Below are 15,141 nucleotides of genomic sequence, written 5' to 3'. Positions count from 1 at the left end.
GCATGTGTGTTGAACTCATGATTTTGAGATCAAGACCTGAGCTGAGATCCAGAATCTGACACCTAACCGACTGAGCCACACAGACGTCCCTCTGCTTTTGTTTCTTTTTCTTTTTTAAAGATTTTATTTATTTATTCATGAGAGACACAGAGAGAAGGCAGAAGACACAGGAGAAGTGGGCTGCATGCCTGATATGGGACTCCATCCTGGAACTCCGGGATCACACCCTGAGCCAAAGGCAGACGCTGAACCACTGAGCCACCCAGGTGTCCCCTTCTGCTTTTGTTTCTTAATCAATTTTTTAGAAGAAAGTCATTGTGCTGTAGAACCAGCAACATACTTGGAATCAGAAGACCTGGTTTTCAATATCTGCTATGAGAAAGTTTGTTAATCTCTCCAATTTCAGTTTCTTCTTAGTAAAATGGTACAATCGCAGATCTGTTGTAAAAGATTTGAAGTGAGTAAGTAAGGGCTTGGCATGGGGCCTCCCACACTGAATACTCAGTGGATCCCAGTAACTACCAATCCACTTTCAAAACAGGGAAGAACCATCTGTTATGTTGAGGGTAACATTTTAATATTCTTAACATAGCAAAGATTCAAAGTTTTTATTCCTTACCATATTTTTGAGAACCCAAGTAAAGAGACTGACCCATTGTACTGGAAAAATTGTTCTCTACCCCACATATTTGGAAGCTGTGGGGAACTTTCATTCAGATAACATCCATGGAGACCTACCACATGCAAAGCATTGGTGCTAAGTGCTGCAAGAGTTACCAGGGCACATCCTTTCCCTACAGAGGATTAAGATTATGTAAGCATCTTAGGCAAGGGCATAAATGACTGTTTAACAATCACTTCAAAAGGATCCAAGAGGCTGAGGGGAATATGAAAAGTGGGGAAATGTTTTGTGATACAGATCTGTGTTTGCCAATCCAGACACAACACATTCTCAAGAGTCTGAGAGGTTCACACAGTAAAAAAAAAAAAAGTGCTTATACTTGAAAGTCACAGTGTACCACTCACCTGAGATATATACAATACTTATCTTTTAAGAGATAGCTTAGTGTTGAAAATATTTTCATAAGACTAGTTTCTTCAGATATTGATTTCAGAACTGGCAATCTGAATTTTGTTCCCCCTTATAAGGTTTTTGTGTATTACTCGGGAATAAGAAACTGTTGTTGGGGCTCTTGGGTGGCACAGTCAGCTAAATGTCTGACTCTTGGTTTTGGTTCTCAGGATCCTGAGATGGAGTCCCTGTGCTCAGCAGGGAGTCTGCTTACAATTCTTTTTCCCTCTCCCTCTGCCCCTACCCCCTCTCTCACACACTCTCTTTCCCCCTAAAAATAAATAAATAATTCCTAAAAAAAAAAAAAAAAAAGGAAGAAAAAGAAAGAAACTTGTTTCAGATGAGAGTGGATGGTTGGATTGAATTTTGACCTGTGGCTTTTCTGGCTTTCTGATTGAGAGATGGACCCCACGTGGTGCTTCAGTCTCCTCTGCTGTAGCTTCCTTTTCTGTTTCATGTGTCAGTAGACTTTCTATTTCTTGTCTTCCAAAATTTATTAAAACCTTTGGTTGGCTGATGACTTGCCCCTCCTATCACCTCCATTGCTATGGAATTATTTTTGTTTCTATTTCCACAATGAAGTCAGTGGAGTTCGGGGAGGAGGGAGAGTGAATTCATGTTATCAGTTTACTTTGAATGAAAAGCCCATATCTCTTGTGCTACCTTTCCATTCATCCCTCTGTCCATCTACCCACCCATCCATCCTATTAGCAAAGACTTGTTTATGGTACAGTAGATGTGAATAATTCAATAATTCCAAATGAAATAGAAACAAAACTATAAACAGAACAAAAATTTCTTCACCTTGCAATCTTGATGAAGATTGAAGGCTGAGGCTATGGCAGATGAGGGGTCTGAGAAAATATCCAAGCTCTCTAGAGGGAGTCTGAAACAAAGCAGGTGGGCTCCACTGGTAGATCTGGCAGCTTTACTATGGGCTTTATGAAAAGCTTGTTGACTTACCTGGAGGAATCCTGGTGCCATACCCCCCTTCTCCAGAGCTGAGCAACCTGCCCAGGACCACCCCCACCTTACCCCTTGCCCTCCTCCCACCATTCCAACTCACTTCTAGCATTCTTTTTTTTTTTTTAAAAAAAAAACTCTCTTTGTAAGACTTACTTTATGTGGTTTCTAGAGATAATGTGGGGTGCATTTAAGTTGAGCAGAAGACTTTTTCAACCTCTTCACTTATTATTTACACACCAAACCTGTATTTAAAAATTACTATGGAGCTAGCACTATGACAAGTGTTCGGACTTTAAAGATCATAATACAGTTTCTGTCCTCCAAGAGCTTCTAGCCAAATGTAGAGTTAAATATACAAATAGATGATGTTCATGTTACTGTAAAAATGCTGTAGTAAGAGAAAGTGTGATGGGAACTCAGAGAAAGAGCTTTATGGAGGCTGGAACTTGATCTGGATGTTGGGAGATGGGTAGGAGTTTGCTAGATAGGAGAAGACAAAGGGATAGAATGGGAGGGTTGCGTGTTCAAACCTGTGGAAAAATGCTAGACCATGAAATATGGAGAGGAATTTCAAGTAGCATTACAAGTCTTGAGTTCTCTGGGGTATTATTACTCATGTTGGATTTGTTGGCAATAAACCCAGTCCTTTAAAGAAGTAGAATTGCCCCTATCACTTGAGTTTAATTTTTAAATTTTTATTTCTTAAAGATTTATTTGAGAGAGAGAGAGCCAGTATGGGGGGGGAGGGCAGAGGGAGACACAGAGAGAATCTCGAGCAGACTCCCTGCTGACCACAGAGCCCAAAGTGGGGCTCGACCCTATGACTTTGTGATCATGACCTGAGCTGAAATCAAGAGCCAGCCACCCAACCAACTGAACCACTCAGGCACCCCTATCATCTGAGTTTTAATGAAGACCCTGATTTATAGAAGAGAAATACTCCAAGGATGTTGAGAATCATAGGCATCAATCCTGTCAGTCAAGAAATGAGCACCAAGTCACAGTGAGTCTTTGACAGACATAAATGAATAAGGACCTCTGCTATCTGAACCTCAGACTCTAGTTTAGAAAACAGTCTCTGAGAACTCATGGATCTCCTTTTACTTTTTAAATTTTATTTTAATTTTTTTAAAAAAGGTTTTCATTTTTATTGATTTGAGAGAGAGAGTAAGCGTGTACAGTGTGGGGTGGGGCAGAGGCAGGAGAGAGAGAAGCAGACTCCTCGCTGAGTAGGGAGGCCAACATGGGGCTTGAACCCAGGACCCCAAGATCACGATCTGAGCCAAAAGCAAATACTTCACTGACTGAGCCACCCAGGTGCCACTCATAGATCTCCTTTTAGGTGATAGTCCTTAACTTTAATGCAGAGAGAAGGATGTTTATGAGATCTTTGTTTGGAGGTCCAGCGATTGTGGTATGAGTAGGAGGCATCACCGAGAGTTCTGAACATTTGGCCTGAAAGAAAGATGGCCCAGGAGTACTCCCCTCAGCCAAGTCTACTAAGTGCCCACTGCTAGGGTCTGTGTTGTGCAAGTGTGATAGGGAGACCAGCAGCATCGGCAGCACCTGAGAAGTTGTTACAAGTGTACTTTCTAAGTCCTCAGCCTGGACCTCCTTAGTCAGAAATTCTGGGGGTGTGGCCCAATGCCCTGTTTGAACAAGCCCTTCAGAGGATTTCGATGCTCACTCCGGTTGGGGAATCACTGGCTGGGTGATGGGGGAACTTTACTGGTGCTATTCCTATGTCCTGCCAAGGAGGGAGCACTTTGCAGGCCTTTGCTTACTCTCTACCCCTTCTTTCCTAAAAGACTTAAGTGGTTTTTTGAAGAGAGATGACTCATCATCAGATCCAATGACAACTTTTTTTTTGTAGTAAAATGCACATAACATATAATTTACCATTTTAACCACTTTTGAGTGTACAATTCAGTGGCCTTAATTATATTCCCAATGTCGTGCAACCATTACCACTGCCTGTTGCTAAAAGTTTCTCATTATCCTAAAGAAAACTAATCATTAAGGAATAGCTCCCATTCCCCTCCCTCCACCCTAAGATTGCTTTGAATCTGCTTATGAGTTTTCCCATAATAGGTAGCTCATATAAATGGAAAGAATCATATATTTGACTTTTTGTGAATGACCACCTTTTGACGTGCTGGTTGTATTGATGCTGGGGGTGCTAAATCTTGGTACCAAGCCTGGCCCCTGCCCCCATTATATCTCAACAAACGGGCCATAATGGTCAGACTTGTCTTTGTTCTGTCCTTTATTTTTTATTTATTTTTAAACATTTTATCTATTTAATCATGAAACACACAGAGAAAAGTGTGTCTGTATATAGGCAGAAGGAGAAGTAGGCTCCCTGCAGGGAGCCCAATGCAGGACTGTATCCCAGGGTCCTAGGATCATGACCTGAGCCAAAGGCAGACACTCAACCACTGAACCAGCTAGGTGTCCCTGTTCTGTCCTTTAGATCAGATACATTTTATGCATTCATGAAGTCAGGGACTATCTCTTGGGTACCTGCTCTGTGCTCTGAAGTGAGAGGGATCTCATCTTTCCTTTTGTGCATCCAGATATTTCTAGAGTGGATAGTGTTGCATGAACTTGAATTAATATGTGGCATCGCAACTATTCTACTATGGCAATATAGCAAATATTCTGTAACATTTTATTTTGCATATATGTGCATAATTATATACTGTACTCATTATACATTTATGTATGTATTACAGTATAGGATTATAGTCACACATCCATGTATATTTTACTTTATGAATAATTTAAGAAAGCTCAAGGGTAATATTTGCTTTAAGTGTTAACTTGACAGTTATACACCCATGTAGAGAAAGATTCCCCTGTGTGTGAGAGCTTATTGGAATCCCCATCCTTCCCCTTACCCCTCAGACATTAGTCTTCTTCGTCTTGGCCTTGGGGAGTCTCAAAAGCTTTTGTCTGAGTCCTTGATCCTGATTCTCTTGCTCCTGGATTTGGAAGTACTTCAAAACCATTTCTGCTTTGCAGAACTGCTGCTTCAGACAGATCAGGGGAGGTGGGGTCCTCGCAGCACTGATTGCAGTGCTATGCTCCTGACTCCCTGGTGCAAGCAGTAGCCAACCCTCTGTCACATTCCCTGTTGTACGTTACTAACCAAACTGGTCTGAGGTCTGGGTTTCAATTTCTCTTATATAAAAATTTTCCATTATGGATAATGGCTCCCACAAGCTGTCTTTGGCAGCATCTGGATAGAGATAGGGGGTGGGGCTTGTTTTTCTTCTTTTTTTTAATCCCCCTGCAGAGAAAGAGGGACAGGTTCCACGCTGGGCATAGGATGGGCTCAACTTTTGTACTATGTGTTCCTGGTTTTTCTTTTCTTTCATGATGCAGAGGCCATCTTGTTTTGCATTTCTATTTTGTCATCTCTCCCTTGAAAATGGTGATTAGCAAGATCCATTTGCCAGCCATTTTCCTTGGTAACCCGGCGTGTGTGTGTGTGTGTGTGTGTGTGTGTGTGTGTGTGTGTGCACGCGCATGCGTGCTTTTATCCATCTGCTATTCCCTCTCAAGCCAGGCAGGTGGCCGAGACTGTACCAGATGGCGTTCTGGGCGCCTGTGCTCTGCAAGCAACATATTCTCTCCCTTATAAATGTCCTCCTGCTTTATCCACGTGTTATTAACTAACTCCCCTGCCCCCCCACCACTCTCTATTTCTGCTGCTACACCCCCTTATCCCATGTGACCGGCTCTAAAGAGGCTTTAGCGTTAAATTATTAGGCCTGCGTCCTCCTTTCTTTCTGACCAGTTTCTTCCATCTTTTTGAACGCTTGCCAGGCCCAGTGTTGGGGTTAAGTGCCCAGATGTTGGGGTCGGACCGACTCAAGGCTAAATTCCAGCATTGTTGCTTTCTAACATTACTTCAGACAGGTTAATGTGCCTTGATTAGTTCCTTCATCTTTAAAATAAGGATCGTTATGAGGAATAACAGCTGTTACTTCTCATGTAAGTTGTCAAGAGATCCTGTTAGCTCTAAATTCAAAATATATCCATGCTCCTCTTGAGAAGGTCACTCTGGTTGTATGCTGAAGGACAATTTGAAGGAGACCTAGAGTGTATATGGATGCCCTGGTTTTGGGTTTAGAGCAGTACTTAAGTGACAGCAGAAATTTAAGTAAATTTTATTTATTTAAATCTTTTTTTTTTAATTTTTTTTATTATTTATTTATGATAGTCACAGAGAGAGAGAGTCACAGGCAGAGGGAGAAGCAGGCTCCATGCACCGGGAGCCTGATGTGGGATTCGATCCCGGGTCTCCGGGATCGCGCCCTGGGCCAAAGGCAGGCGCCAAACCGCTGCGCCACCCAGGGATCCCTTTATTTAAATCTTTAAAAAAGTTTTTCAACGATGTTTTTTACTTTTCAGCATAAAACCTTTGTTCTCTTTTGTTAAATTTTTTACTGAGAATTTTATCCTTTTTGCTGCCATTGTAAGTGACATTGCTTTTTTAAAATTTTCTTTTCTGAACTACTCATTGCTAGTATACAAAATACAATTGAATTTTTAAAAAATTATTTAAATTCAACTTAGTTAACCTATAGTGTATTATTAGTTTCAAGGGTAGAGTTTAGGTTTTCATCAGTTGCATCCAATAGCCAGTGCTCATCACATCACGTGTCCTCCTTCGCGCCCATACCCAGTTACCCCATCCTCCAACCCCTTCCCTCCAGTAACCCTCAGTTTGTTTCCTAGAGTTTAGAGTCTCTTATAGTTTGACTCCCTCTCTGTTTCTATCTTATTTTATTTTCCCTCCCATTCCCCTATCTTCATGTCTATTGTTTCTTAGGTTCCACATGAGTGAAATCATATGGTATTTGTCTTCCTCTGACTGACTTAATTTACTTAGCATAATACCCTTTAGGTCCATCCACATCATTGCAAATGGCAAGATTTCATTATTTTTGATGTCTGAGTAATATTCCATGCTATTTACTTTTGTACATTGATTTTTTTAATAAATTTATTTTTTATTGGTGTTCAATTTGCCAACATATAGAATAACACCCAGTGCTCATCCTGTCAAGTGCCCACCTCAGTGCCTGTCACCCAGTCATAGATTTTTTATCATAGTCACATTGCAGAACTTGTTCTAATAGATCTTTGGTGGATTCCTTAAAACTGTGTATACATACATACACACACACACAAACTGTGTATACAAAACCAAGCCATCTGTAAATAGATATAGTTCTACTTCCTCTTTTCCAGTCTGTATGCCAGTCATTCATTCATTCCTAAATGCCCTGGCTAGAACCTCCAGTATGATGTTGAACAGAGATAGGGAATGAGGATGGCCACCCTAATCTTGCTTCTGATCGTAGGTGGAAAAACATTCAATCTTTATATGTATATCATGTTAGCTGTGAGTTTTAAGCAGATCCCTTTATTAGGTGTGGAAAGTTCTTGTTTATCTCTAGTGTGGTAAGTGTTTTCATCATGAAAACATGATGGATTTTATCAAAAGCTTTTTCTATGTCTGTTGAGACAATAATGTGGTTTTTATCCTTTATTCTGTTATGGTGGATTATTACATTGATTGATTTTCAGATGTTAAAGCAATCCTGCATTCCTGGGATAAATCCCACTTGACCATGGTATGCAATCCTCTTTGTTGCTGTATTTGGTTTGCATCATGTAGCTTTCTACTGGTTGCTCTTATGGTCTGTCTCTGGTTTCTACTCTTGCTTCCCTAGAGTCCTTTTTCATTTACTTTTAAAAAATAGAGTGGCCAGAGAAACTCTAAAACATGTTCGATCATTTGCTCAGAATCCTTAGGGAATGATTTGCTTGGAGGAAAAAACCTTTGCTGTGCTTTCCAGGCCTTGCGTGAATGGTCTCTATTCCTCACCTTGGCTCCAGCTCCTCTCTCTCACCCTCTCTGGCTCCAGCAGCTGCATCCAACTTGCCCTTTCTTGAACAAATCAGCCTGTTGTCATTCAGAGCATCTGCACAGGCTGCCATCTGCTATTTGTATGGCAACTCCTTTTCCTCCTTTCATGTCTTTGTTCAGAGATGTTGCCTTTTCCAGGAGGCCTATGTTAGAGAATCTCTTTGCTTTTACCTATTCTGGCATATCTGATCTCTTTACCCTGTTTTTACCTTTTTTGTTCTTCTCTTAGCATTTATCACATTTTAGAATATGAATTTAATGGGTTATTAAAAAATATTTTTGTCTTTCAACTTTTTTTTCATGCTAACTCAATCCTTTCAAGTGCATAAAATCTTTACTTTATCAATTTATCCCAGTACATAATAGGTGCTCAATAAATATCTGTTGGATGAATGAATACAGTATATAAAGCTCCAAGGCCAGAGCCTAATTTTGGAAAAAGTTCAATGAACATTTGATGGTGTTCTGTATTCAAATACTATTAAATGGTGGGGGTAGAATAATGCAAAAGGAAAGTTTCCTGGTTTTTTTGGAGTTTGCAGACTGGAAGAGAGACAGACATTAATAAAATAATCATATAACAGAGCAAATAACCATGAATTGAATTGTTCAATGAGAAAAGGGGGTGAAAAAGGATAAACACACCAGTAAAGGACCTGGGCTTAGACTGTCAGTCCAGGAAGACTTTCCTGAGGAGGTGATAGCTAGATTAGGATTTGAAGGATGAAGTATGAGCTACAGGTGAAGGATGAAGGATGGTCTAGGGAATTTTAGGCTGTGGCATTAGCAAGGACAAAGGATAAGCAATAGGATTGTGTTCCAAGGCTTTGCAAAGAGCGAAAGGGGCAGAAATATGGATAGTAAGAGAAGGTGATGTGAGACAAGGGTGGGTAGAGGGGTGGCAGCAGCCAGACTTGGTAGATCCTCCTGGACCATGTTTCAGATTTGGATTTTTAGCCAAGAGCAAGATTGGGTGTGGGGTAGCAATGTGAGGGTGCCCTAACCAGATATTCTTGAGAAGATCACTCTGGTTGCAGCTTGAAGAACAATTTGAAAGGAGCCTAGAACAGATATGGTTAGATTTGTTCTGGGGCTATGGCAGTAGTAGGGGAGGGATATTCAGGTGATTTTCATTTACTCCATTTTTTATGCTTAACTATATTTTCTAATATGTCTAAAATGATCATGTAGCTCATTTGCATTTATTATGCAGGAAATTAAACTGTAAATTTCAACCAAGGGCTAATAACTCTAGAAACTTTAGAAATTACACTTTTCAGTGAGGTCCCAGACCTCCATGCACTTGCACTAGGGTGGAAACAGCAGAGATCAGAAGGAATGGACAAGAGTATTCTAGACATTCAAATGGGGGAGTCTGAGAGTGTGCCCAGATGTACGTGATAAGGACAGACTAGGTGAGGAGGATGCCATGTTTGGTTTCTCAGAAACCATTCTTTAGAAAGGGGAGGACTGGGGAAGGTCATATCTTGATAAGGAGAATATTAGGATCCTGGTATCTGAATGCTAAAAATTGCAAGAAGTTTTGTGTGGTGTGTAGAACTGAAGATACTCTCCACCCCATGATCCCCACCTCCTGGTATTTAAGCTTTTGTATATTCTGATCCCATTGAGTGTAAGTGAGACCTGGGACTTGCTTCTAATCAATTGAATATGACAAAGTGAGGGCATGTTTGTCCTATGATTATGTTATATTATATAAGACTCTGTCTTGTTTACATACTCACTGTGGTAACTTTCCCTTTTGATGAAGAAAGTAGTCATGTTGGGGAAGCCCACATTGCAAGGAGCAGTGAGCAGCCTCTAGGAATTGCAGGTAGCCTCAAGAAACTGATAATCATCTTCAGCCAACAGACAGCAAGATACCAGGGCCTTAGTGCTACTGCAACAATGAAATGGTACTGTCAATAGCTTGTCTGAGTGGGGAAGCAGACCCTTCCCCACCAGCACCTTTAGCTGCAGACTCAGCCCTGGCTGAGTTTCCATCTGACTGCATAAACAGAGACCTTAGCTAAGCCATGGATTTTTGTTCCATGGAAACTGTAAGATAATAGATGAGTGCTATTTGAAGCTGCTAAGTTTGTGGTAATTTATTATACAACAATGTAGATAAACAATGGCAGGGGGCAGTTTCTAGATCTAGGTCATCTGAATCATAGAATATTTTACTTTCAAGAGATAATTTGGTCATTTTGTTTCTCCATGTACTGGAGATGGGGACTCATTTTTCTCCAGTGACCTCTCCTGACTGGCAGATGACAACCCAGCAGGCTAACCATCTGCAAACATATAAGAGATGAACCTTTGCTTCCACAGTTCTTTCAGTGATGCCATTCAAGTTCACATTATGTTTCAGGAACCATGGCAGATTTTAATTTAATTTTACTTAATTTAATCTCTGCTTTTTCATTTATTCTTGGAGTAGAAGTAACTGAGTATTATTATCTTACTCATTTAGACTTTGGGTGCTTAAAGTTTTGCTTTTTTTTTTTTTTTTGTATGTATAGACAAAGCAGTTAACCTCATTTGTGATAGGTTTCACAATCTTAGTTCCACCAGGAGAGCAGGAGAGAAGCATAGAGACATGCTCATTCCGTGGACCAGAACTCCAGACATTTGCCCACCAAACAGACCAAAAATAGAGACACTGTGTGACGTTCACATGAGCGACTTGGTGCCTGGATCCTGGCACCCTGTGGGAGATCAAATACTTTATATTTGTCCATCAGTTCATTAGTTGACTCCAGGCATTTGTTCTTGTTCAGATGATACTATACATTAGACAACATTTTTATAAGCTTTTTTTTAAGGGAAAACATTTATATTGCATTCTCAATATACACGCATGTGTGTATGTGCATTGAAAGAAAAGTTTTTCCAATCACAGCTGACCTTCGCTATAGGAAACAACTCTGATATAGTCTATTCCTGCTGATACAGTTTCATTAACAAGTTAGGCAAAACCTATTAAATTGATTTTACTATCAACTACTAGGTCACAACTTGAAGTCTGAGAAATACTTGTGCCTAGAAAATCTAGAGAACTTTTGACTCCAAACAGAACCCCCTCATCTGCTCCCCTCCTCCCTCCTTGACTTCATATTCTCTGAGACTTTTCGTGGAGATGCTTTGGGGGCTACCTTTATTCACTTCTTGATTGCATTTCCTCACAGATATTACCTGTTCCTGTGGCTTCAGTGATCATTATTACTATAGTGACTCATGAATATATATCTCCAAGTCCAGATTTCTCTAGAATTCTGTATCTATGCTTGTAGCATCACTCTGAAAAGTTCTGTGTAGCTCTATCCCCATCAGCCTGAGCTCATCATGTCCCAAATCAAAATGATTATCTTCTCTAAACACCTCAGTTTCTCTCCTTAGTTGATTAATGGCTTTCTTGTTCTCCCATTTACCCTGACTAAACATTTCAGGCCACCACCAACTGTGCCCTTTACTCTGACTTTTACAACTAGCCTATCACCAAATCTTGTGAATTCTTTGCTTACAACCTTCATCTCACTTTTCCATTCTTGTCACCATACCTCTTTATATATATAAAAAAGTGCCTTATTACCTATGGACTTGAATCTGATCTCTTTAGAATATTGGGTTATGGTCTCAAACCTTATGTTTATCATTGTCCTAATCATACCCCACACTACACTATGTGGTGATCCCCAATTAGAAGCTGAAAAGAAAGAAATATTTTCTCATTACTTAAGAATAAGCCTCATCTCTTTGACTCCTACTACGCTTACCATGTGTTTCTTGCCATTTAATGTGACTGTTTGGATTCATAGTTATTTGCTATGTTATCACACTATTAGGTATTTTCTAGAGGGTTTGGATCTGGGAATTGCATTGAATCTTCTTTATGACATTAAAGAGTAACCAAGCCATACCAATGCCACCTCTAAGCCAATTATTCTCCAACATCCACATGCATATGAGTGATCTGTTGGCATAAAAGTTCAGATTCAGCAGGACAGGAAGGGGGCTTAAGAGTTGACATTTCTGCTTGGCTCCATTTGAAGCTGCTGGTGGGAGCCCCATGCTATGAGTAGCAAGGCTCCAAGTTTCCATTAAACCCATCTTTCTCCATTCCCCTCCACACTACCCTTTTGTCTGGAGCCCTTGTTACCTCAAATCCTCCTGACTGGTCTGCCTGCCCCTCCCCACCTCTAGTGTGTCCCTCGTAAAACTATTATTTAATGGAACATTAGCTCTGTGACAAACTCCCCAAAACAAACCTGCCGTGCAAATCAAAAATGCAAGGTCACCTGATAGACCTGGATCAAGGACGAGCCTGGGTACTTTGCTTGGAATACCCTCATTCTTTCTTTTCATGCTTCCTTCTCTACTAACCCTCTTAATGTGGCTATTCTATTTCCCCTCATGCCCCCAGGACTGATTTTCCTTTTGCACCAGCCCAGGCCCTATGCACTGTGGCTCCTAGATTTGGCACACTGTCTTGGGGTTTCCAGTAACACCTTCGATGTGTTTTTTCTTGAATCCATGGTTGCCAGATTAGGTGGGGTTATGAAAGAGAGGGGCTGAAGAAGCCAAAAGGTGATTCAAAGCAAACATGATTGGGAAGGATAAATGAAATGGTGACAGTTAGCTTCACCTTTTTGATGACTGCCCTGTGGTTGTGCTAGTCTCTATGAGAGGGGTTATCCTGGCTGTGGGTTTGCACTAGGGCTTATGAGTTCCAGGCTGCTCCTTCTGCAAGTCTCCTCTGTTGGTTGTGGGAAGCCATAGATCTCAAGTGCTAGATTTTTATTTAATTTTAGTTTAACTTAACTTCTTATTTTTATTTTTATTGCTGGCTCTATCGCCTAATGTTAGATAATATATTGCAAAGAAAAGTGTCTTTCATCAACCAGGGAGAGGCCAGGGCAGGGCCAGTGAGGGAGCCTCAGAAGAATAACAGGTGTACAGAAGGCAGAGGTGGGAAGTGAGGTTCCTGGGTGGGGGTCCCACTCTGTTTACACGTCTGTAATCTTGGAAGGGTGACCCAGCCTCTTTGACTTGTTCTCTTTGACCTTGGGGGGGTGACCCAACCTTTTTGACCTTGAGGATTGGGGGCGTATGTTGGAGAACAAATCACTCTCTAACAGGCCTTGAGGATAAACTACTAGGACCATGTAGAATACTCCTTTTCTTAAAACAAAAACAGAAACAGAGATAAACAGGATCACACCATCATGTCCTTCATGATACCTTGAAGTTCTCCTCCATCCAGTAAGTGGGTCTTTGCATGACATTCAATGGCTCAAGGCCTAGGCTGAAGGGTCGCTAAGACATGGGTCAAAGGCATTTTCATCCTTATCTGTCTCCCATTGCTGCAAAGGTCGTGAAATTCTTCCATGGAAGAAAACAATGAATTTGGAAGAAAAATCATGACATAACCATTCTCTACCTCCCTAAGGAACCAGCATGGCTTTCCAATGTGTGAATGTTTTCCTGTGTATCCCCAGGGGCATGAAGGTTTTAAGGAGTTTACACTGCAATGCTGCATTCACTCAGCCTCCATGTCCCACCCCCTCCCAGCCCATCCTCCAGAGTTCCCAGGATTCTCAATTATAAACCAAGAGATGGACAAGAGCTCTGGCAGGGATGAGTAACAGAAATATAAGGAGCATAGTATAAGGAAGGTAGTGGAAGGTGGGAGGCAAGATGGGGAGGGGGGAGATAATTTCAGCAACAGTGGGACTCCTGTGACCCATTTTCAAGACAGACACTTTGCTTGGAGCAATTCTGCATTTATGCCTCTTTAATAGTCAGTGGTGCAATCAATAGAATGCCTGCTCTCTGATTAATAATGGGGCTGTTAGGTGGCAGCAATGAGCCTGCTGGCTTTGGGATCCATGGGCTGACAAAAAGACCATTGAATATTGACTTTTACTTTTCTTTCTCTTTCCCCAGGGCAGCCACTGAAGTTCTGGCAGCATTGCTGAAATCCAGTAAGCACCTCTTTTGAAAAGTGGTTATTTCTTTCCCCTATGAGTTCAGTGAAAGATGTTCTCTGTAGCTCCATGTCTCATTTTCAACCTGGAAGGCAATAAAGCCATTCCTGGGTCTTTGCAGGTGAAGTGGAGAATGTTATGGATGTTCCACGCCCAAGGCTGCAAAGACAGAGTTGATGTCTGTCCATGAGGCCATGCCTATACATAATGCCATCAGAACAGTCTTCTGCAGACCTGAGGAACTCTCCAGTTCCTTCTAACAAAGACCAGTGGGCCATTAAGCATTGTTGGAATAAAGTCCCATTTCCAGTAAGATTGTCTTATAGAAGAAAAGGTGATGGCACCAGGCAGGTGGGAAGTAGGACTCTTACCTTTGGTTCTGACACCAGTTCATGAATCTGTGTTCTCAGGCAGGTGGGGTGTTGGAAATCATTTGGACAGTGTAGATTCTAATAACAAATTTATATTAAAAAGTTGGCTCTCTTCTCAGTTTCTTGAGTGATTGCAAAAGAATAGCTCTGGGGGTCTGAATAATTTGAGGATTTTTTTTTTTTTTTTTTTTTGCCTAGTAGCTCTGGTCTAATTACATTGGAAGTCAATTTCGTGTGTGCAATATAATAGAAAACACCATGTGCTTAAGAACGAAGAAGTCTTTGCGTAATGTTTTTATTTTTTTCCCTCCTTACCTCTTCATCTATTTTAATTTGGCACCTTGGAAACCACTTCCTTCGATTGTGATATTTGTTTCTCTATAGGGAGCCTGAGGCCTGTGGGTAATAGGTGAACTTTAATAAAACTTACAAATAAATAAAAATAAAAACACCCTTTCCCCCCAACCGTGTATCTCTGTCAACTATAAGCACAGAAAAAGAGCTATATCACTGTAGCACTTTCCTGTTGTAGGCTGAAGAAAAAAAAGAAATGAAATCTCAACTTCATTTGTTCAACTGGAACTTGCTACAATACACAGGACCTGTCCTGCAGGTGGAATGAAGATATTTAGCACAGGTTGGAAGACTGAAGAATGAGAGGTCATAGCCCTTGAGATAGGCATAAGGGGAAGTATTACCTGCAGGTTATGGACAGGTTAAGACAGAACTCACCTCAGGTTTGGCATCTTGGTTCTTGCTATTTACCTGCCCACCCTGACACTCCTGGTGATAAGACCA

At 41.0% G+C, this 15,141-nt stretch overlaps 1 protein-coding gene across 1 annotated transcript in view; it reads left to right on the top strand.

Moving 5' to 3' along the window:
* Positions 1–15,141, top strand: part of AGBL1 (AGBL carboxypeptidase 1) — a 733,865-nt gene that overhangs the window by 116,587 nt on the left and 602,137 nt on the right. Inside the window, exon 6 of the mRNA XM_055325935.1 lies at positions 13,932–13,969. Within this exon, the coding sequence (XP_055181910.1) occupies positions 13,932–13,969 (38 nt within the window). The remainder of the gene's footprint in view (positions 1–13,931; positions 13,970–15,141) is intronic.

The sequence above is a fragment of the Nyctereutes procyonoides genome, unplaced genomic scaffold (genome assembly GCF_905146905.1).
Source record: "Nyctereutes procyonoides isolate TBG_1078 unplaced genomic scaffold, NYPRO_anot_genome, whole genome shotgun sequence".
In the NCBI taxonomy this organism is placed as follows: domain Eukaryota; kingdom Metazoa; phylum Chordata; class Mammalia; order Carnivora; family Canidae; genus Nyctereutes; species Nyctereutes procyonoides.
This window is presented reverse-complemented; position numbering and strand designations above follow the sequence as displayed.